Genomic DNA, 24,479 nt, shown 5'->3' on the forward strand with positions numbered 1-24,479 from the left:
GGAAAGAAAATATCTCAGCTCCGGGTCCTGGCGGAAGAGATGCAGGAACCGCGGGATTCAGATTCCGAGTTCCTGGATTTCAAAGGCTCCCGCACACAAAGAAAAGACGAAGTTAAGTACCCGGGGCACGACGCCCAGAGTTCGAAACTGAGCATCCGCTTCCACTCTCGGGTGGAAACGCCTAGTCCACTCGATCCCCCGCCCAAAGCAGATCTTCTTTTATCCTCTGGGGCAGTCCGGACCGCCAGAGCTGGGCACGCCCGAAGTTTCTCTCAGGAACTACAAGTCCCATGAAGCCCCGGGGCGCGGGGAGGTGAAGACAAAACCCCCGCGGATTGGCTACACGGGGCGGGGCGCGCAGGCCCTCTCCGAGGGAAGGGGGGCCGCGGGGCGGGGCAAGCGGCGGCGGCTCGGCGGGCACGCCCCCTCGCCCGCGGTCCCCTCCCCGCTTCTCTCCGCCGCTCCTCTCGCTCCCGGGTCAGAGGGCCGGAGCGAGAAGATGGCGAAGACGTACGATTATCTGTTCAAGCTGCTGCTGATCGGCGACTCGGGAGTGGGCAAGACCTGCCTCCTTTTCCGCTTCTCCGAGGACGCCTTCAACACCACCTTCATCTCCACCATCGGTGAGGGAGGGGCCGCGGCCAGGGACGGGAGTGAGAAATAGGGGGCGGGTGTGAGGGGGCCGGAGAGAGTGGGGCGGGGAGGGCTTGGTAGGAAAGGGACCCCGGGGACGGCCGGACGGCGAGGGCAGTGGGAGAGGGTGAAGGCGTGAGGGAGATTGGCGGGCGGGGACGTGAGGCTGGGAGGTGAAGGGGAAACTTGGGGGCAAAGAAAGGGGAAGGAGATCCAGAGGAACAAGGACTGGGGCTATTGGGGGAAATTAGAGGGTTGGGGGATGACAAGGAAGGGTCTTAGAGGGACAAAGTGGGAGGCATAGGATATCTAATGGAGAGAGAGACGGATAGTGAGTGTGCAATGGATTAAAAGGAAAGAGGAAGGAAATGTGAAAAGGGGCAGTGAAGGGTTGGGGGAATGTGAGGGACGTGAAGTAAAGGACCAGGGGACACAGGGACAGGAGTGGTGAGAACCCAGCCATCGGAAGGGAATTTAGGGGAATGAGTGATGAGGAGATGAGGGATGAGGGGCACAAGAGATCTGAGCAGAAATGCCGTGGGAGGGGGGCAGAAGAAGACTAGGTAGGAGAAGAGTTCAGAGGACCACAGGATGAGATGAGGATACTTGGTGGAGAAAGTAAAGGAAAGCTGAATGTGAGATAAAAAGGGAAAAAAAGGAAGCTGAGTATACAGTAGAGAGTTTGAGCTGAGAAGACAGAGAAGGTGGGAAAAGGAGAGGAAAAGGAAAGCAGGACTTTCCTAAGGAACTGGGAGCAGTGGTTACCATTTTCTCTTTTCCTTTGGATCAAGTGCAGGAGAAAGAGAACAAGTGACTAATGATGGAATGAGGGCTATGAACATTAAATTGCTCTGTGAGTGTTAATGGGTGTTAAGAGAATTGGTGACTTTTGAAAATGGTGTGGTCAGGAAAAATATGGTTCACTCCTTTACTACCATTTCCTGAGAGGCAACACTTCTCAATTTTTTAAATTCTTGGGTTTGAATGTTTAATAACTTCTCAGCTGAGGATTCTGCCTGCTTTTTAGTACATTCTGCTTTGATTTTAATTATTATTTGCTTAATGAATCACAACATACAATATACCTCCCTGATTACCTTTAATTGATTTAGGGTTTTTTTGTTTGTTTGTTTGTTTGTTTTTAAATCTTGGCTGGTGGGAGCTGTTCTTCATACTTTTGTACTGGAAGACTTTGTGTTCAGGAGACAAGCTCTCCAACTTCCCATAAACTGAAGTGCCGATTAGAGCTGGTTTTCAGCAGACCTTAACAGCATTTCCCTTGTTAAATAACTGCAGGTTAATTAAGTACCTTAAGAATCTTAGCTTTTGGTTGGGTGATGTTTGTGGCTTCTAATAACAGCTAGGTCACTTAAGCATCTTTCAAATGGTTCTTACAACATATTTCACCATGAATTCCTGAGATTACTAGGGGGCCAGTGCAGTGGTGATAAGTCTATTTGATTATTTGTATGTCTTGATAATTTATCATTTAAAAAAAGAAAATTTGGGTATAGAACGCTCTTTAAGTACTAGGAGAGGCTATGGTTGCTTGGTTGGTTCTGGCTTATTTCATATGTATTAAGTGTTGTGAAACCTCCTGGGTATTATGATATCTGGGCTTAGGGAAGTTTGAGTTGCAAGTTCTTGGCAGTCAGTCTTGAGTGGGACTTTTTCTTTTCTGAGGAAGCAGATTTTAAATGTCATGTCTCAAGTATATTCCTGAGAGATTTGGTGGGAGCTGTTATAGCAACTAAAGGCCGTTAATTTTTGATGCTGGTACTAATTTCAAAACCCTGAGTAACCCTTTTTCATTGTTGAATGCAAGCTGCAGTCCAGTTGGTAAAGGACAATTTCTGACAAGTTGAGTGGGTCGCCTTTTGTCCATTCTATGTGTGACCCTCCCAGAAGCATTCTCCTGCTTTGAGAGTGAGTCTTGCCGCTGCTATTTCTGTTAAGCTCCTTGGATGACCTTTGCTTGTTTGTAATAGTTTTATTAGTTTTGTCTCTTTTTTTTTTTTGCCTTAATTTTTGTCTTATATTTCCTGTAAGGTTCACCGCTTCCTTTTACAATAGTAGCTTTTAAAAATTATTTTTCATTCTGAAGGATTAGAATCTTTCTTGCATAGATTTTTTTTTTTTTATGTTAGAAATTAAGTTCATTGGAGGAGTGCAGCTATGAAGACATAAAAAACTGTCCTGAAACTCTTTAGAACAGGTGGTAGATGTTAAATGGGGTGAATCTCATGAATAATGTTGGTCTTTCTATTTTCTGTGGGGTGGATGTGGTAAAAAGAGGCTCTGAGCTTTGTTTTCAGTTAACTTGGAGGAGGGGGAAATCTTCCATGCCTCTTAACCCCAGAGCCCTGACAGGAAGTGGTAGCGCAGTGCCTTCAAACAGCAGAAGAATGTACATACCTGAAACCTAATGCTTTGCAGTTGAAATTAAGTTAAGAATATAAAGTGAATGTTAATAACTATCCTAGGAAAAATTTCCACACACTCTCTACTGACCACAAACATAGGCTTGTGGTATCCATGTCTCTAGCAGCGATACCCTCCTCCCCATTCCGCCCAGGTGATCTGAAGTTGTTGAGGTGAGAGTTAATGCTCCATCTCCTCCCAGTGATAATTATTTCTTGAAGTCCTTGGATTTTTCTGACTGGTTTTTGACAAGGTCTGCCACAGCATTGCTGACAAAAACTTGATAAGGTCTACACCACAGGAAAGATCCATTTCTTAATGCCTGGATGGATGTGTGTGTATGTTTTGGTTGATATGTATACTACGTGCCTGTTTCTTTTGAAGGTGCACTTTAAGTCTTAATTTTGCTAGTTTACGTAGTTTTTTAAAAAGGCATCTTGCCATCTTTAGACATTGTTTAACAGGGGTTCTGCCATCATGAAAGGAAGGAGACAATTAGTCATTTTGATTACAGATACAGTTGTTTCACAGACATTCTTCTTAATTCTCTAAGGTTCTGTTATCTTCTCTGGTATCCTGGCTCCCTTTTCCACTCTTGGGGTGGTAGAGGGTACATTTTCGTTCAGCTGACTTATTGGGAATCTTCCAGTATATCGGTCAGATAATATTCGTCAACTATTGAGTACGGATATTTTGTGCATTTGAAATTATAGGCCCAGTACCCAGGAACACTAGCCTTTCAGTTCAGATGTTTGATAATTGAAAAAAGTTTTTGATTGGCTTCTTCAAACCCCTTACATAATCAGAATTAGTGTTTAATTAAATGTCTATGAAATGTAATGTTAAGGTGACTAGGAAACAGCAATACAGTTAGCTATGTATTATATTTCCTATGGGAGGTGAGTACATTTTAATATTGATATGAGAGCATATTATGTCTTGGAATGGCCTGTACTGAACAAGGTACTGGTAGAACAAAAAGAAAACTCAGCCTTGTCCTCTAACAGGATAATCTAAGTTTCTTCTCTTTGCTGTCTTTCCCTTGCCCTGCCCCCTTCTTCCTGTTAGGGTATTTCCTGAGTGGTTTCATTTTAGTATTGTCATAGTTTGACAGTAGAAAAGAGTCTTAGAAATTATCTACATTATGCCCCTGCCCCAATTTTATAAATAAGAAAACTAGGATTAACTTGACGCTGTCAAGATCATAGAAGTTGGTTGTAGCAAAGCCTCCCAGTGATCCCTAAATTCAAGTCTGTGTTACTTTTCACAGTCAAGCTGCTGCCATTTCTGACCATCTCCATAAATTTGAAGTCACCATCTTTTCCAGGCAGGGATTAGATTTTGCATGTATACTTTTATGTTAGGAAAGTTAAGATGGTCCTAGTTTGTTTAGCCAAATCTGTTCAGGGAAATAGTAAATGCTCATGCAATGACTCAGTGCTATAGTAGTTGATACTGGCATAGCTCAGCATACTATAGCTGTCCTTTGCCCTTTCTATCTGTAGTTTCAAGTTAGGCCATCTTGTCATTAAAATTCCTTCCATGTGCAAAATAACTAATGAAATCATGTTAATAGTGGTATGCAGGTTTTGTTTCACCAGAGCACTTTTTAGACATTTTATTCTGTAACATTGCATTCTTTTTCTTGGATTCAGTTTCCTCAAAATCAGAGATTGACAAACCATTGCCCACAGGCCAAATGTGGCCTGCAGCCTGTTTTTGTAGTTCACAAGCTAAGAATGGTTTTTACATTTTTTAAGGGCTATTAAAAAAATCGAAACAAAAAGAATATGCAGCAGAGACCATATGTGTCCTACAAAGCTTAAAAATATTTACTAACTTTATAGAAAACGTTCCTTTATAGAAAACATTTGCCAACACAGCTCAAAATTAAAAACCGTTTTTGGTTGGTAGCAATTCAAAGCTTTTATCAAGACTTATTGACTGAAAAACAAACTTTGTCATGTTTACATTTTTATCCAAGATGATATCAACATTTGGCTGAACATAATCCAGATATGTAGAGCAAGTTGATTTTAATTTTCAAAATTGTTTTTGTTGGTTTCATCCTTGCAAATAAAAGTATGCAGGAAACATGAAACTTCAAATTGAACATTTTGTACGTAAACCCTTATTTTCATGTCATTGTGTTCTTTCAAAGCTGTCAGTAGACTTTTCATTGAAGCGATAGCTTTGAAATTAATTTTCAACATTATTTCAGAAAGAGTAGAATTTAATACTTGATAATAAAGGGTTAAATTCATCTCTACTCAGTGGTCTAGTGAATGAAAAAAAGCCATTCAACAAATTAAGGATGGGGTGGGGAAACTGAGTCTTGGATACAGATATGGATATGTCTTAAGCATAAGTACTTTAATAAAGAGCTTGGCCAGCTGTTCTGCATGGCAGCAAATCAGAGGGGAGATTCTCTTGGCAGCAGCACCAAGATTGTTTGGATCCACTGAGAAAAGCTAGAGGGAAATAGGTTTGCGTATTGTCTTAAAGGGAAATAAGTCTAGTGTTCGAAGACAAGGAAAATTTTAGCAGTTGATTTTTCAATTGGATCTGATAACTGAATTTGAAAAGAACCGTGGAAGACCAGGGAGCTGCTGGCATGGCCTGAAGCTCGTTCTAGCTTAGGTTTGCCTGCCTACACACAGAGCTTTCCTGGAGACCATTTGAAAAAATTTTGCAGTTTTTATAGCAGGATGAGAAGAAGGCTGGAGTGGGGATGGGGAGGTAGAATTTAAGTGGTGAGTAATAATATTGTGGAACATAACATAATATGACATATAAGTAGCTGGTAAAATCTACTAGTTCCTGTTTGGTGTGAGGGAGATAGCATGGTGAATTAAGTAGAGCAGTGGGTCTGGAGTCAGATCTGGGTTTATGTCCTGGCATCTGCCGTTTGTAGTTTTTTGGGCTTCGAGTCAGTTGTCTTTCTTGGACCTCAGTTTCTTGACATACAGTAACGTGTAATAATATAGTACCAACTTTTTAGGGTTGCTGCGAATTCCCTAGGGCAGGAATTAAGTCTTATTCACCTTTTAAATCTCCAAAACCTGTGTTAAATGACCACTCAACTGGGTGAATGAATGGCTGGGTGGATGAATTGTGAAAGCACTGTATAAGCTCTAAAGTATTGCTTTGATTTGAGTTATTATCTTTTATAGTATAGATGATTAGATGATAACTGAAATAAGATTAAAAGTGCTTAATTTGAATTCTTTACACACAAGAATGATATTTCCCCCAGTGTAAAATGCTGCATATTTTTCAATAACCACTTTTAAAGGGATTTTTAAAATACAAAAGATATTTCACTTATCTTTCAGATTCCATAATAAGCTGTTTAACACTCTGCTTCCACCCCCCACCTCCCCACGAATATAAATACCAAAGAGAAAATGAGTGAAATCACTGAATTTGCTTTAGAAGAGCCATTTCAGCTTTGTCTCTGCCCATTAGATTCAAACAATGCAACAGATGCCTGTTAACAGTTTCGAGCCCAGTTTTAATTAGCAGATGGAGCTGTGTTTGTGTCTGTGTTCTACCCAGCCCTTGTTTGAGTGACAGGGTAGTGAGTGGATTGGAAATGGGTTGAGTATTTGGGTTAAATAAAGCCAAATCCTATTTTTAAAAACATGAATATAAACCTTTATTATACAGAACCGCTTACATATCTCACTGCAGTACCATAGTGTCTGGAATAAAACTAGTGTTTGCAGTTATGTTCTCTGCTCTATTACAGGGGGAGAAATTGCCATTTTATAGCTTAAATGAAGGTTTTACTGTAGTCTTGGAAACTATCAGAAAGTGGCTTTCTTTAAAGAGTCATTTCAATATTTTGGCATAGTATATTGAGGAATATGCATATTGAAACTGGCTGCAGTATGCATATATGCCAATAGTAACGGATTGCTAGGGGCTACCTGGAATGCTTTTGTTGTATAGAGTTCTGAGGTCCTATCTGAGCTCAGCAAGCCCGAGGGGCAGGGATGGATTTCTGATGTGTGCCATGGCAATGGAAGGAGACAGTGGGTGGCAACGTAGTATACATATGCTTTTTTTCTAAAGTGAATAGGTAGCCATAAGCTATCCAATGCATTATGTATAAATTTTAGTATTAAAAATATTGTTGGTGAGTGATTATTGACTATATTGTGTTCAGAGTTGTGTCTTTTTCTCATTTTCCAATTGAACATAGGAAAGTCCCAACATTGGTGTTTTGGGACTTTTCCTATTTTAACTTGAATTAATAAGAGCCTTAAAGAAAGGATTGTCGAGGAAGAAATAAGCCTGCTTTTTATTTTTTATTTTATTTTTGATTACTTAAGTTACTCAGGACTTCCTTTGGTAAGCCACATACAGTGGTGGAAACAATTTGGAAACAAGTCTTTGCAGCAGCCTGGTTACTTGGCTGTGATAAGTACTTTCTTGCTGTCCTACTTGTAGCATTCCTCATCACTTTAATTAGGTGCTTTGATATTTACCTGTTGCTGAACCTTCAGCCATGCATTTTAATTCTTGGCTCCCAGAAAAAATGCTAAAGCTCTGCCTGTCCTCACCTTCATCAAATTTAGGCTTGCTATCACTTAAATAGACTGGATGACAGTGCGACTTGCAGTGTCATGACAGCATTGCAGGATTTCAGAGCACTTTGTGAAAGCTGTGTTAGGCATGGAATCCCACCTCATCATGATACAAACTAACCACAAAGCAGTTAAGCAATGTGTAGTGTTGCACAGCTTTCTGCTGGCAGAGATGGGACTGACTTGACTTCCCTCACAACACATGATTTTGCCTATTTTGGCAAAGAACTTGGCAGTAATTATTTTAACAACTCTTAGACATTTTCCTGGTGGTTAAAGTGGAAGGCAGTCTCTAAAATATATGATCAAGTTTTGCCATGAAATATAAGATAATCCATTTAAAAGCTGAATTTTAAAAGTTTGTTTCTTATGACCCGATGCAACATTGGTTTATCTGGAATAGGTATTGCAAAATATTCTAACCTCATGTACACTGACAAGAAAAAAAATATTGAGATGTTCTAAATTAAATTACAGTGGGCCTAAGAGTGAGAGAGAGCAGTTAGGCTGTTAGTAGCTGGGGTGGGGGTGGGGTAGCTAACAAGACTGCTCACATTCCTGAGTGTATGTTGGAACTTTGAATTAACTTCCAGGTGGCTGTTATCTAAAAGAGGATAGCCAGGTAGGTGCCATCAAACCCTTGGAGCCTCTGCATCTTGTTTACATAAGAACTTTCTAGACTTGCCCACAACCAATCCAAAGGAGCAAACACTTCTTCCTGTAGCTCTGCTTCACTTTCTCTCACCCCTTTATCTATAGCCTATGTAAATTCTTTTGAAACAACTTATATCTTTCTCCCTCCTGTTCGATGTACAAAAAACAGCTCACCAACTCTAGGACTGCAGACATGTTGCCTTTTTCACCTAGAGCTGCTGTTGATGGTTTGGACTTCATGCCCAAGGACCTGGTCTTTTTTTTTTTTTTTTCTTGCTAGCATGGCCCAGTAAACCTTTTCTTTTAAAAAGACTTTCAGCTGTAGAAGTTAAAATTTTTGTTTAACAACACAAATACACAAAAAACATTACCAAAAAAGAATTGGGTTGTGAGATGTCACTAATTAATCCTACTGTGATATGGTCATTGCTTATGAATTTGGTTGGGGTAGCTGTTTATAAAGGCTATCAATAAGGAATTTTTAACTTTTTCTTTTAAAGGTCTCTGAATAAAATCTTGAGATGGCATGAAAAGCAGTTCTTCATTGAGAACTTCCATTTTCGGAATGATTCAGACCACTTTCTCTTTTCACTTTCCTTTAACACCTCACCCATACCAAGATTTGGGGAGAGAGGATTGGAAAGAGAAGGAAAACAACATTCTACTCTCCTCTGCTATCGATTTCTTTGGCTACTTGTTCAGCCTCTCTTGCTTTCGTTAGCAGTTGGAATAAACTGTTGGGTTTAGAGACTTCTGCCTAAAATAGTTTGAGAATTAATAATTATTTTTGTCTGTACTTATATTGTTTAGAACTAGATGATAAAAAATTGGTGCTTGTCTCAGTCACCACCAGTAAGGAACAGTGACACAGATTAGGATGGCACCCACAAAGTAACCTGAGTGAGTGTATTTCCTATTTTCTCTACTTACTATTGTTCTGAAAATTTCCAGGTTTATAGAAGCATGAAAAATTTCTGGAACAAGTGAAGTAATTTCTTTCACTTTCACAAAATTCTATTATAATTAAAATTTAAAAACATGCCTGTGTAATATAATCAGGGGTGTGTCTCTATCTTGGCCCTCAAGCCTTCAACTTCGATAAACACCATTACATTTTAAATTTATGTTGTGTTTCATCATAATTTACCACATTTGTGTTTAAATTATCTCTTTATTACAAAATAGAGTATATAGTACTCTAAAAAACAATTGGTGTGTGTTTCCAATCAGTTATGGTACAAGCCCCTCCCAAGGACATGAGACTAGGTCTGTTTTCTCATGGTGAGAGGCAAGTGCAGGCTTCCATGGTCTTCAGCGTCTCTTCTGGCTGCAGCATTCTGTGAGTCTATGAAGTCAGGTAGTGTCTAAAGAAAGAAGAATTTGTCCTTTTTGTTCTTCAGTTAGGCAAGGGTTCTTTTTGCAGTACACTAGTGTTTTGTTGACATGGAGACAGAAGGAAGACGTAGTAGCATTAGTTCATTCAAGCCCAGCCTGTGTTGGTCTTATCAGTTAAACTTTTTGTAGTACTGAAGAAATTACTTAATGTTTTTGAATCCCATATTTAAAAATACTTTGATATAAATAATAAAGCTAAATGTCACCAGAAAAATAACTACTTGAAAGTTTAAAAATACTTTTTTGAGAGAAAATATATAAAGTATTTTTAAAATTTTCTCATTTCTTCATATAAAGCTCGGTGAAGTGGGTGAAATATAATCTATTTATTTATTTATTTTTTTAGGCGAGGCAACCCTTGGTTGACCTCACAGAGTGCAAGGACCTTGTCAGTTTATAATCCCTTATTTTTTATTTTTTACGCCTACAGCACCTGGTCTTTCTAGGTGGTCTCCCATCCAAGTACTAACTAGGCCCAACCCTACTTAGGTTCCGAGATCCGATGAGATTGGGCTTGTTCAGGGTGGCATGGCCGTAGATGGTGAAATATAATCTAAAATAATAGGTATACTTGTGATAAATTTCAATGTGACAGATAAATTTCCATGTGCTCAGAGGCATGGCGATTGCTCACACAGAGCCTAGTTTTCTGATTCCAGGTCTCTTTTCTCTTACATTGGGACCATAGCATAAAATCTGAACATAGCATATTGTGGGAGAAAAGTCAGAGGCTGATCTAGGAGATGTAGGGTCCACATACATTTTTGCTAGTTAGACATTTGCCTTTAGACAAGTCTTTAAGGTTCTCTTGGCCTTTTTTTTTTTTTTTTTTTACTCATTAAAAAAGAGAAACTGGGGGAGGGAGTGCAGTAATTGTTAGTAGGCTTCTAATGTTACACTGTAAGTCATTTTTACTAAATTTACTCGTTCAGTGAACAACATTATTTAGTCTACAAAATTTTGAGAGGGGGAAAGAGTAACGAGTATCCAGACAATTTTAACAATAAAAAGGGCTACAAAGAAATAAATAGAAGATGTTATGAAAGCACAGAAGAGAGGTAGAGGAGAGCTTCTAGGAGGACATGACATCTAAGCTAAAGTCAGAACCCAAAGCAGGAGTTAGTTGAGTAGAATGGGAGAGGTGGAGTGTGGGGGGTGGGGTCGGGGGTCTCTCCTGCAGGTGTGAGATAGTACAGCCACCTGGAGGAACTTGAAGTCCTGTGTGGCTGAAGCCACAAGTGAAGTGAGTAGGGAGTGTAACAAGAGGTAACGTTGAAGAGGGCAGATTGTAAAGGGATTTTAAACTTGTTCAAGGGTCTGGACTTTATCCTGAGAGGAGTAGGGAGTCACTGGGGATTTTACACACAGAGACTAGTTAGGAAATTAACAGACAGAAACAGTTGCCCGTTACCTTCACTCTGGGACCTTTACCGCTTGCAGAGTACTTTCTTTCCCTTATATCACTATCTGTGGACAGAGATTATTATCTCTATGTTCTAGACAAGGAAGCCAAAGTTCTGAGAGGGCAGTTGACTTGATCAATCAAGTAAGTGGTAGAAGAACCGAGACTTGAGCCTCATTTCAGTTCTGGACCACAGTCTGTCCATGACAACCTGTTCCTCTCAGGTCCTGGAGTTTTCCATGGGACTCAGTACATTGGCACTTAGTATTAGCGATCACTTCCAGTGGTCTGTAAACTGACCAGCAAACCCTTGAGAAGTGTGTCGAGTGGAAAGATGAAATCAACCTCTCCCTGGACAGGCCCCAGTAACAGCTAATGCAAACATATATCACATTGCCTTTTGGCCCTGGGAGGTCAGTAGACTTGTGGTTTCGGGTGTCTCTTAGGCTCTAATCCAAGTCCCTTAGGAAGCAATCAAATATATACACGGCAGAATGTGGGCAGGAGGGGACAGTGTTTAATTATGAATCTAACTCTTTTGTGTAAAGGAAACTAATTATATCAGAAATCTCAGCATTGCCTCTCTCCATGAGGCTGTTGTACGTTGTTGGCTTTAGACTAGCATGCTGGGAACAGCTACTCTAATTGTGAGCTTCCTTTGACAAATTGGGTTTAAATCTCATGTTAGCCTGTCCCTTCCTTTCCTCTCCTCTCCTCTCCTCTCCTCTCCTCTCCTCCCCTCCCCTCCCCTCCCCTCCCCTTCCTCTTTCTTTCCTTTCCTTTCCTTTCCTTTCCTTTCCTTTCCTTTCCTTTCCTTTCCTTTCCCTTTCCCTTTCCCTTTCCCTTTCCCTTTCCTTTCCTTTCCTTTCCTTTCCTTTCCTTTCCTTTCCTTTCCTTTCTTTTCTTTTCTTTTCTTTACTTTTTTTTCCAGGTGAAATTGTTTCTACTTGGTTTTGTTTATAAAGACCTGATTGGCGAAGTTTTCCTCAGAATCACAGTGCATTGTAGACTAGGCTTACTCCTGATTTGTTTGCTAACCCTGAGTTGCCATAATGCTGCGGTGAGCCAGAAAGCAGAAAGGCCCAAGGAGCTAAACTTGATATAATAAAGTCCATCTGCTAAAATTCATGTACTCGCCTCATAGGGGAGCCCTTGGGTCCTCACTTAGCCATTGCATTCTTAATTTGTACTGTGATCTTTGGTTTCTCTGAGCCCCTAAAAAATTAGGAGCAAGTCTGAGGGGCCTCCCAGAGGCCGGCCACCAACATCCCAGAAGAATAATTGGTAGTGCGATACCCGGCAATGGCATTCATTTTATCACATTTTATCAATAGTAAATGTCCTGGGCTTCCATTTCTTCATAAGCAAAAAGGGAATGTTGTCCCTTCCAAAACTGCTCCTAAATGACAACCTATTATGGACTCCCTGACAAAACAGAAAAAGTAAACATAAGATCTCAAAATAACATTGTGTAGATTAAAGTGCTTGGGCTTTTGAGACAGAAACTCTCAAATTTGAATCCTGATTCAGCTACTTCCTCTTTGAGAGACTTGGGCAAATTATGTAATAATTTCCTAATTGATAAAGGAAGGATAGTAGCTCCCTTGCAGAATTTTTGTTTTATTTTGAGAAGGAAATGCATTATTGTGTATATAATATCTTTGGCACATGGGAGACACAAACAATGGTGTGTGTGTGAGTGAACTCAGTCCAGTTAGTTCACTGAGGGTAGGTCCTGACAGCAGTGAGAACCTTAGAATCCCTGTGGGCTTCATTTTCATAACACTTTTCATGATAACAGCTAACCTTTATTGAGTGCTTACTGTATACCAGGTACAGTTCTGGACATTTTATATGAATTAACATTTTTCATGGATTGACCCATTCTCACAACTTCTTAAGTGCGTTCTGTTATTTCCATTTTCCTAATAAGATAATTGAGGCACAGAATGGTTGAAAAACGTCTCAAGGTCACACAGCTACTAAGTGGTAGAACCAACCCAAATTTGAATCCAGGCAGTCTTATTCCAGAGTGTATGTTTTTAACCACTATGCTTTCTGTCCCAACAGTGACTCAGAATGAGAGAGAGAGTGTGAGTGAGTTGAGTGAGTGAGAGAGAAAGAGAGAGAGAGAATATGAGTTATTTTTAAGGAGATGATGTGCTGCAAGGTGAACTGTGGTAGCGCTTCTTACTGGTGATGTCACCAGTTAGTTACTTTAACCTCCTTGGTCCCAGTCCCCTCCTGCAGGGGATTGTTGCAAGGTGGCTTAAATGAAGCACTGTAATAAAACATATAGCACAGGGCCTAGTACACAGGCTCAGTAAATTGTGAAGAGTTGTTGCTTTTTTTTCCTGGTAACTTGTTAGAACAAGTTCCATAAAAAAATATGAACAGGAACATTTCGGTTAATGTATTGTGTTTCAGTTTTCTATAAAATTAATTCTTAAAATTTAAGACCACGTGCATTTTACAAAGCTAGAATGAGAAATAGTTGTTTAAATTCATTCTCTGAGTGAAGGTGATTGTTCCTGGCTTCCCCTGGCATAAGGAAATATCCAAGAGCAGCCCTTGACCTCCGGTGCAGAATGTCAGTGTAATGTAAGGAGCAAGTTTGTCGCAGCCTTCCAGTTGCTGCAAACTCTCAGGGCATCTTGAATTCTTACTTCTGGTGAAAACAAAAACAAAAACCAAGTCAGTGTAGAATGCCCTGTCTAGAAAGGACAAATGTTTCAATTAAAATATTCCAGCCCAAAGTCCTGTTAGGGCCCTGAATTTTAAGTGCAGTGGAGTTTCTGAGTGAAGTCTCCTGAATTTTAATGAGTTTGTTTGCATACATGAATTTGAACAATACATTAAATCTTGAAACACCATAGCAGGTTTTAATGGAGTAAATTACCAAACTTGAAAGTTTATAGGCTTTTCTTTATCTAATAATCAAGATGATGATACTTTAATCTCCAAAAATCATTAATCATATTTTTATAATATTGATACATGCTATTTCTTTTTAATCATTAAACTGTCTCATCAAGAGAATTAAGGAAGTAAATGTCAGTATGAGCATGAAGCACATGAGTGTAAAGCACAGTTTTTCTCTTTTAACACTTCTTCATTGTGCTATTTAGTAGATGATGATGACTATGCACATAGTATGATGATTTATGTGCACAGTAGATATAAATCAGAAATTGGGTTTGGTTTTGTACAGTACTAGTTTTGGACCAGGGAAAGTGGGATGAGATGCTTTTCACTAGTTTAAAAATGGTTTTAAACATTAAAAAATATATATATATACAAGGCTAGTGCGAGAGGTAATATGGATGAGGTCCTGAAGGGCTCAAACGCCAGTGTAAGGAAGATAGATTTTATTCTGATTGTAGTTGAAAGGACATATGCAGGGAAGTGACACATTTGATTTATAATTTTAAAAGTTGCAGTGGTTTTAAGAGAGTTCATTTTGGGGTTTAATGGCACTGAAACACTATGTCACAGAACTCTGTGGTCCAGACCATTCCCCCAAATTATGTTGCTTCCAGAAAAGTATCTTGTTAAAAATGTTCACATGGCCAGAGTCTTGCCTTCTAATGAAGCACGAAGATTGTGATAGTGGGTTCAGTTAATGCTCCAAGCAATGCAGTGTGCCAAAATGGTGGAAAGAGCAGAAGCTTTCAGGATATCACATCTGATTGTTGACCTTCTGGAAGACAGGAACCATGGCTTGCCTCCTCAGAGCTCATTTATCTTGATGCTCGGGCATATAATATCTCTTTGTGGAATAAATGAACTAACACCATATTTTCTTCTGAGGAATGGATTTTGGGTTCCTGGAATAGTGATATCTCACCCATTAGCACATATAGAAGCTTCAAAGGATGTGTAATTATCACCTGTTATTGCTTATGGTCTTTTTCTAGATGTGAGGATGATGAAGTCAATCTGTTTCTCTTTTACCCAGAGTATTCATCTATAGTAACAAATGCCTATGTATAGTGCCAGGTGGGTACTAGACTTATTGGGGATCCCTTTGTAAATTACACAAATGTCTAACCACTATGCTATACACCTGAAACTAATATAAAATAATATTGAATGTCAACTGTAATTGGGAAAAAAAAACAAATCCAACCTTCTAACTGCTTTTATGCCCAGACATGAATGCATAATTTCTGGGGCATGGAAAGCCCTCGGTAATGGTTTGTTGATTGAATGTACACTTGACAGTCAGTGGTGCTCTCTTCAAGTCCAGCTGTTCACGTCTCACTCAGATCACAGCAAATGACTCCCCTCTGCACCTGTTTTCCAGAAAAGACCCCACAACTCCCTAAGCATCAGCTTCCTCAACATTCTTTTTTACTATCTCTAACCTGGGGCGTTTTCACTTTCCCTTCTCTCCAAGGAGCCAGTGCTGACCTGTTGGTTGATGTTCTGGCACCTGGCCCTGGCAGTTTCCCCCTCCTCTCTTTTTCTTCTGTCTTCTCTTTCTTTGCTGGTACTTTCTGCTCTGCTTTCAATCCTGTTGAAATAATCCTCATTTGAATAAGGAGATCCCTAAAATTTGCTACTTCCTCAAGTCATCTGTCTCCTCATTTCCTTTCTTTGTTTAACTTTTTGAAAGAGAAGTCTTGTCACCTGTACTTTTCTATAATCTCCTTACTCTTTAACCCCTTAAAATCCTGCTCTGCCTTCTTAAACACTGGACCCAGGTCATCCAGTCCTCCTCATTGAACGGACTAGTGGCCCTTTCTAAGTCCTCATCCCCGCCCCCCGCCCCCCCCCCCCCCCCCCAGCCTCTCAGCAGCAGTTGGCACTGTTTATTGTTTGCTCTTTGAAACTTATTCCACCACCAGCTTCCAGGAATTGTCTGCTCTGATTTGCTTCCTAATCTTCTAAATTTGCCTTCTGTTTCCATTGGTAGTCTCATTTGCCTTTTAATTGAAGTCATTTTCCAAGTATCTGTTCTCTGTTTTTTTCCTTTTCTCTCTTTTGGAAATAAGGCACTTTGATACAATTTGTCATCACACCTACCTGTGTAATTACTGCATTAGTGCCTATCTTCCCTCCCAGATTGCAACTCCATGAGCGTGGGTACCAGATTTGTCATTCTTTAATGTATTTTAGCACCTAGTACAGTGCCCGGCATGTACTAAGAGTTCAGAAATCCCCAAGTGACGAAGGAAGTAAGCTTGCCCCCGCCTTCAAGCACCCTTTCACATGTGACTCCCTAGCCTTTCCCAAACTATGGCCCTCTATATACCACCCCAAAATGATTTCATTTCCTCATCTCATCTAGTACCTTTTAATGAATTTTCATATGTCTGTTAACACTACCATTATTTAAAAAAATTAATCTAGGTTCAAAACCCAGAAGTCATCATTGACTCTGTCCTTTTCCTCAAATCCTACGCGTAATTTGTTGGCAATTTCATTCTATTATCACCCTAATTTAGGCCCTCAACAACTCTCACCTGGTCTTTGCAGTATCCTCCTAGATGGCCTGAGCACTTCCAATTTCATTTGAGCATCACTCCCCACATTCTGTCCTATATATTTTGATCAAATTATTTGTAGAGCATAGCTCTGATTATATAGCATGTCGATTCCTTACCCCTCCCCTTAAAAGTCTTATTTTTTACTTTGCCTACTTAAATATACCTTCCTCAGTCTACCATTCCAAGCTTTCTACCATGTAGCTTTAGCTGTATTTCCTTCTGCTCTTTACAGGAGTTCTAGACACTGACCGAGGGACTCATATAAACATGCGGGCTGTGGCCAGGGTTTCACCTGACCAGAGTAAGGTTACCAGCTGCCCTTTCATGAGAAGGAATGCCATTTTTAAGTTTCTGAGATGATCTGCTTCCTACATTTTTTAGAATTAAAATGCTTCTTATAAAGTGATGGCGATTATTTAGCTCACTATCATTTACCAAAAAACAGGTTGCAATAGAATTTTTGTTGTTACATTTCTCTAAGGGAGAAAAGGTAGCACAGTTTTCTGCCCAAGCAAATTTTATGGAATATACAGTTCCTAGCTTAGTATATTTCTTCTTTTAGATTCTTTCATTCTCTTTACCACAACAAACTTTTTGTTTGTTTCTGGAAATTTTACTAATTCATAGAATTTAAAAGTCTAGGAATCACTGCATTACTCAGAATGGATGGTTCCATGAACACACATTGTTTGCCTGTTGACATCCTGCCTTTCCTTCCTGATACTCCGTAGATATTACTTTCATTGTGGTGCCACATAAGAGCTTTCTTCTTGTCCTCTCCCCATATCAAAAGATGCTTTCTCTTTTCTCAGTGGTACTTTGACCCCTGCAGTAGTTTGGACTTTGCGTGGCAATTCCTATGTTTTTCCTGTGTTGGAAGTAGAACTGTCTTTTTCCTTCTCCAGCTACCCAACTCCTCCCCATTTCTTTAATCACTTTCTTTAGGACAGAAGCTTGTTTTATCTTTGTGTTCTTTTCATTGCAAAACATTGTACTTGACACATGTTTGGTGCTAGAAAAAAAAATGTCATTGAACTGAAATTTCAGGGTGATACTGAAGAAATAATTTGATTAACTAGAGTTCTCATCTTTGGGGAAGGAGTCTTTTAAAAGGTACTCACTTAGATTTTTTTCTGATGATACCGAAATTAGACTTAAAATTGTTTACTAAAACGTGTTAAGAATGCCCATTTATCTTTTAAAGATAAAATAATCTTGGACTGCAACTCTAGATATCTCAGCAAGGGATTTAAGGTCTGTTGTGGTTGAGGTGGTTAAACTGAAAAATTCCGCATTTCATTTGACATTCTACTTTGAAACTTTTGTCAAAAAGCGATTTCATTTTGACAGAGGAGGTCTTGAAAATCTTCCCCCCTCCACCCCCTTAGGTGATAGACTATAATTTCTTTACCTCTAGGCCCTTCTCTAGAGCTGTCAGCACCCTGCGAACATTGGCTTGATCTAGAAAAAGAGGCTTTCTCTACGTCTATGAGAAAGCCATCTTTGAGTTATATACAGCCTGTTATTTTCATTCTTTTTAAATATAAAAAATTAAAAAAAAAAAAGAATTTAGTTTTTCTTGCTGCTTTGTCTACCTCTAGCCTCTCTGCCAAAATCTTTTCTTCCTGAGTTTGAATTGTGCAAAAGAAAACCTAGATGGGGATAGGTAGTACCACAGCTAGGCCTCCGAGGATAAACTTTCCTTCAGTACTTTTTACCTTTAAATTCCTGACCTGTGGTGGAGCTATTTTTCAACTTTTCCCACTGAAGTGCCACAATTATTTTGGACTTGGGGAAAATGGCAAGGTTTCTAACATGGAAGACCCTGAATGGAAAAGAAAGAGTGTGCTACTACCTCTTCTATCTTACCTTTTCTACTGAAAAAAAGGGGAGGTGGGGTAGGGTGGCGAGTAGTGGTGGCAGTGGTGGCTGCTGCAACTGCGGGCAGTGACCAGTGGGCCAGTTCTTAGTCTTTTCTAAACTACAGGCTGATTTTGTGTTATGAGTGACTGGTATTTAAATAAAAAATGAGAAATCGAATTGTCTCTCGATGAGAATGAAAGCGTAACATCATACACAGGCATTCTCTAGCAGCATACTAATAATACTGTGTGTTATGGTTCTAATTAGCTTTGCAAAAACAGGCTTTAACCTGAAAAAAGCTTTTGCCAAATGATGCCACTACACAATGACTCATTGAAGCCTTTGCAATATCGAAAGATAAAAGCAGGAAAAGAGTTTGGGGGAGGATTCTGAGGTTGGTTTGAGATGTACGCTTTATCTGCAAAAGTTCAAATGAAAGTGAGTAATCAACTCTGCTTTCATTGGCTTATGCATTTTGCATTAAAATCTCTTGGTTTCTGGCCTAATTTTTCTTTTTTGACAGGGTAACAAATAATACGGTATCTATTGGAAATCAGAAGTATAGGAATTACTGAGATTACAAGGAAATGTTTCACAGATGTTCCCGAAACTATAGCCAAGTTGAGTGAATTCTTGCCCCTTTTTGTGTTGGGAGGTTGGGAGATTATTGTGTTACTACCTGGAATATTACTGCTCTGCTCCAGGCTGAATACACTCACTGTATCTCTCATTGACAAACTTATTTAACCCTATCATACCTTAACTATGATGGCCATTTGAAAAGGAAAGAATGTTTAAGACTTTAGAGAGAGCCTTGGTTTGAAATTTTCTTTATAAAGTTTCTTGGTACTTCCTTTAAATACATCTTGTTAAAAGTAAACATGAATGTGGTAGAGTTCAAAATTAATCTCCAGTTAAATCCAGTTATGTTTTCTGTGGGTTTTTGTTTTGTTTTTGCCAGTCACCACATTTTTCTAGTATTGCCATGTGTTGACTGACCAGTATAGCACATTCGCATCTGATCCGAAGGTGAAATGCTCCTAGTTTGCTCAAATCACTCAGAGCCCTGTCTTCTTAGCACAATGCATTGTGATCCTACCTCTGAGTTGGTGTAGTTGGTGTAAAAACATTCTTGATACATAACAAGGAGAACATGCTAAACGAGTTCATAGCAAAAAAACAAACAGCAACAAAAACTTGATATCCAGGTTGTCATTGCAAAGGTCACTGTGTTTATCATTTTTAAATATCCGGGGTCATGAGATAAAGTTTTTGAGAGAGATTTCACTAGCACATTTTCTGTTTCAGTTTATGTTCAGCTGTGACTCATGTTTATTCTAGTCCAACCCCATTTTGCTTGGAAATTTTTTGTACTAGAAAATGTCACTTTCAATTAAGGGAGGGGAAATTCTGATTGAGGAGGATCAGAAGAGTTGAGATATTGTAGTGATAATTTGGCATCACTTTTGACTCAGGAAAAAATAGAGAATTCTTACAAAGAAAAGTGTTGTAAAGTACAAAGTGATTCTTATAAACAGATGGGGGAAAGGAAATGTCACCTTTGAACTTTACTGTCGGAAGGAGGGTGGGAGATCAGGGAAATTATAAAATTCTGATATGTGGTGGGGAGATAGCCCCTGGACTTTCCCACATGTTTCCCTATTCACTAAAACAGCTCTAGTGAATTACCTCATGATTGGTGTATGAATAGAAAGAAAGACACTACAACTCTTAAACTTGATCTTGAAAGGCCCATCTTCATTTATAATCATCCACAGATGTCTGTATGTGATTATATATTCCCATAGTGAGGGAATGATAAATATAAATGAGAACCATGATATAATTTTGCCTTGCTCGCTTGCATATTTTCAGAATATAATTAAAAGCACATGCCACTGTCAGTAGTTAACTGTGAGGTTTGTGTTAGGTTTTTATAAGACTTTGGCAGAAACCAAAGGCATGTTTTAGTGTCTTAAATCTTCCCTCCCTCCCCCCTTTTTCTTCCTCTCCTCCCCTTTGGAATCAAAAGGGAACTCTCTAGGTTCTGACCGATCTCTTCAAAACTAGGGACAGTTTCAACCTGTACACATTTATTTTCATTTTTCTGCTTCCTAGCTGGTACCTGAAATTATAGCTAAGTTATGCTAGTTAATTGCTTTTTGACTTATTTCTTCAAATACAATCTCATGAGGATAAATGTCTTCTAGGCACTGTTTCACCAAAATCTGGTGGATATGTATGGAGGTGGCATGTGGGAACGGAGCCAGAGGGTAGGTTAGGGGAACAATCATAACATGACTTAGGTCAGTGGATTGGTGCTTAATAAATTATGGTCCTCCAAATAATTGCAAATGCCCAGAAAAGCCACTGTAGTGCCTGAAGAATTTCTTGTTCATTTAATCATTCTGCTTATACTTAAAACTGTAATGTGTGCCTCTTAAATTCAGTAGGCTGCAGCAGCTTTCATATTAAAAATAATAGTAAAAGCTTAAGTTGTACATTTAAGTTGTAATTCAACACTTTAAAAAAAAACAGTCTTTTTCTGGTTAAGGGGAATTTTTACTTGAGTTCTTTCCAGCTGCTTTTGTTTATGAATATGGAAACTTAAAATGGGTACATTCTGTCTTCCAAATAGCATTCTCCATTTTCCATTTATTCCCCTCATGTCTGTTAAGAAGAACAAAGTAGCTTCCTTCTCTCCACCAACTTTGTAAAATACAGAAATTTCCAGTGCATAAAAATTCAAATTGGTCATTCTTTTCCAGGTATTACAGTGTAGGAGGTAAAGGATCTGTCTTAATGCAGTTATTCAAGAGCTTAATTTCAGTTTGAAAAAAATTCTACAGCGGTGTTGAATTCCTTGAAAAAAATGGGTGTGCTCAATTTCTAACAGTTTACGTAGCTTGTGCCTCTGACAGTGGATTTGACAAGTGTGTGGTCTCCTGCCTCCAGTTTCAGCAGGAATTCATTTCTCTTATGTAACTCTTGAGATGTGAGTTTCTGCTTTAAAATTTTCACTTTTCTGGTTTTTTCTTCCTAATTTAAAAACTGCATATATCAGTTTTTGTTTTTTAAGGAAAAAAATATTTTCTATGGAATACATATATAGTATTTACATTTTTTTCTCCTTTATTAAGGTTTTTAAAACTGGTATGGTATCTAGAGCTCTTATATCCTCATACCTTCCACCTCATTGTCATAGAATCAGGTGTCTGCAATTTCTATAGGAGTCTGAGCCCCTTCCCCATATCAAACACTGCAGATACCTTCTGTTGTTTGTGACCAAATACTGTGTTTGTCCCAAAGCACCAACTGGGGCCCAGGGAATCTGGAAGTTGAAGATTGATGTCTGCCTAATTCAGTCCCAGGGCCCTTCCTTTCTCATATCCATCCTTCCTCCAATCTCTTATTCAGATTTTTGCCTTCCTCAGTTTCCTCTTGTGTAAAACAGGGATAATAGCTCCCATACAGGTTTATAATGAGATTAATGATAAGGTATATTAAGCACCTAGCACATTGCTTGGCACTAAGTAGGCTCTTGAGAAGTGATAGCTATTTTTATTAATGATGACCTACCCCATTATAGCTGTCAGCATCATCTGTTAAGGGGATGAGGGGTCTCAGAAGAGTATCTTGAGGGAAATATTTGATTCCATTGTACAGAGTTATCTGATCTTATACAGAATTTGTCTACATTTTGTTCTCTGATATAGTTTGTGCTCTAGTCATTCTGGACTGATTTAAGCTAGAGTCCTTGATTTTGCAAGCGATTATTCCCTCATTCAAAAGGTATAGTCTCATTTCATTCATTTGAAATAAGATTAGTTAACAAACCACGTTGAACTCTTCTGCCCTTTTGTGATAGACCTTTTTCTCTTTTGCTTCTTGGTCTTAGGCATCTCAGGTAATAGAGGGAGGAAAACCTCTGGCGATGTCATGCTCAAAAAATTGGGCATGTTGTCCAGACAGTATTTCCATGATTGGAATTCTCCTTTTCTCCTTTAGGTCTTAGCCCTCCTGCTCCTTTCTGTTACTTTACCCACAAAACAGAAATACAGACACACACACATTTTTTAATGGCTTCTTAAACTTAATAGATATTTTAGTGCTTACTATATGCAAGGCCCTGAAGTTGTCATTTTTTCCTCTCTCTCATTAAAAAGTGAAGATAGAGTGGCCTTTTTGTTTGTTTGTTTAATCAGCAATGAGTTTTTTTAAAAAGAAAGACAAACCATATGACCTTTGGTTTACTTCTAGGATGTTCTTTAGGCCAATGTTTTTCAGTGTGGATTGCAACCCATTTTAGGTCGTGAAGTCAATTTACTGTGTCCAGATCAACTTTTTTTTTTTTTTTTTTTTTAATGGAGTGGAAGAGAATAGACCAGAACCTAAGAGAACAGAAAAGAAAGTACAGAATTCATTGCATGTCCTGAGAGTAAGGGACAAGTGCTATTTTTTTTTTTTTTTGAAACTTGTTTCTGTTATATAAGTATGTATATATGGGTAATGTGCTGTGATATAAAAAGTATTTCTTAAATATGGGTCAAAACTAGAAAATTACTGCTGTGTCTGGATTTGCTACTGAAGACATAAAAAAAAAAATCTTTTTTAAAAGCCAATTCTATGGAAGCTGTATTTAATTGGACAAATCCCTTTTTTTCTGTGAAAGAAAACTGAACCTTTTAACTGTCAGGCCTTTGTTGATGGAGAGCATCTGCTGCTGGTTTGACTTGGCTATCTTTGGGGGTAATGAACCTATTGTCCCTCTCTTTTTTTGGTTTTCTGTTTTTTTCTCTAAGTGGACCCTGGAAGCCATTCTAATTGTTGGAGCAATAACAGAAGTTCCCACCAAGCAGAGACAACTGCAACATATGGTTTTGTGATAATTGCCAAAATTTTAAGAAAATTACACTTCCTAAAAAAAGTAAAACTCTCTAACCAACATGAAATAGTCAATTCTTTTTCTCCTTAGTGGTAGCATTTATGTTGGTCCTCCTAATATAATTACAGAATTGGTATTTATTTCATCGTGGGTGGATTTTTAAAAATCACTCAGACTCCTAAACCTGTCTAAATTAACATGTGATTTTAAGGATTAGATTTAAAACAGTGGTAAAAGAAACTTTAATTCAATACTATGTCTCTGTAAGAGACTACTACTCTGTTGTTTTTTCTCCATTCTAAAATAAAAGACATCTCTTTTATGTCTGCCTAATACTGTGTTTTCTGATTTGTTCTTTTCTCAATAATTTAAATATTTTAGTGTTTGTATGCTTTTTTCTTTTTCGTTTGCATTTGTTGCCTAAAGTTATCCAGAGATGTAACTTAATTTGTCAGTCATTAAGATGCATCATTGCAGCAGGATCAGTTTGGAGATGCATGAATCTGATTGTATTCAGAAGTAATTAATCAATGTCAGTAAGTGTTCACCACTGCCTGTGATAAACGGAAGAGAGTTTCCAAAGGAAGTGCTGTAGGTAAAAGATGAGGCTTCTGCTTCTAAAGGGTTTATCTTTCATTCATCCCTTTAAACATTATTGAACACTTAATCAGCTGCAAACTGTGCTAGATTCTCTAAGTCAAATTGAAAAGGCAAAACATATGAAACAGGAATAGTTAAATGCCATGTTTAATGATATTTGCTAAATTCTGCAGAAACAGGGTAGAAAGTGAGCAAAGTCGACTTACTGGAATTTCTGGAAGACACGGGAAGCAGAGTTACTGAGTTTTGAACCATTGTCAGAATTCCAGTGGGAAGGATAGAGTATATTCCAGACAGTGGGGGAATATTGAAAAATGCTTAGAGGGAAGGCATATCAGAGTGGAACATGAAGGTAGCATTTCCGAGGGTGTGCACTGAGGAATTGTGAAAAGTAGGGTTGGATATGTTGGGTGGGGCCATGTATTTTAAGATGGGTAATTGTAGAGTTCAATAAGCTAAAAAGCACCCATATCCTGTGGGTGCTTCCAGTCTACTTTGGGACAAGGGAGGGATTACAATTAACTTACAATGCTGTACTGTGA

At 38.8% G+C, this 24,479-nt stretch overlaps 1 protein-coding gene and 1 pseudogene across 1 annotated transcript in view; one reads left to right on the top strand and one right to left on the bottom strand.

Moving 5' to 3' along the window:
* Nucleotides 1-417: 417 nt before the first annotated feature.
* Nucleotides 418-24,479, top strand: part of RAB8B (RAB8B, member RAS oncogene family) — a 54,741-nt gene continuing 30,679 nt past the window's right edge. Inside the window, exon 1 of the mRNA XM_016141114.2 lies at nt 418-623. Coding sequence (XP_015996600.1) covers nt 500-623 — 124 coding nt within the window. The 5' untranslated portion in view covers nt 418-499. The remainder of the gene's footprint in view (nt 624-24,479) is intronic.
* Nucleotides 10,117-10,235, bottom strand: LOC118601376 (annotated as a pseudogene).

The sequence above is a fragment of the Rousettus aegyptiacus genome, unplaced genomic scaffold (genome assembly GCF_014176215.1).
Source record: "Rousettus aegyptiacus isolate mRouAeg1 unplaced genomic scaffold, mRouAeg1.p scaffold_m13_p_3, whole genome shotgun sequence".
NCBI lineage: Eukaryota > Metazoa > Chordata > Mammalia > Chiroptera > Pteropodidae > Rousettus > Rousettus aegyptiacus.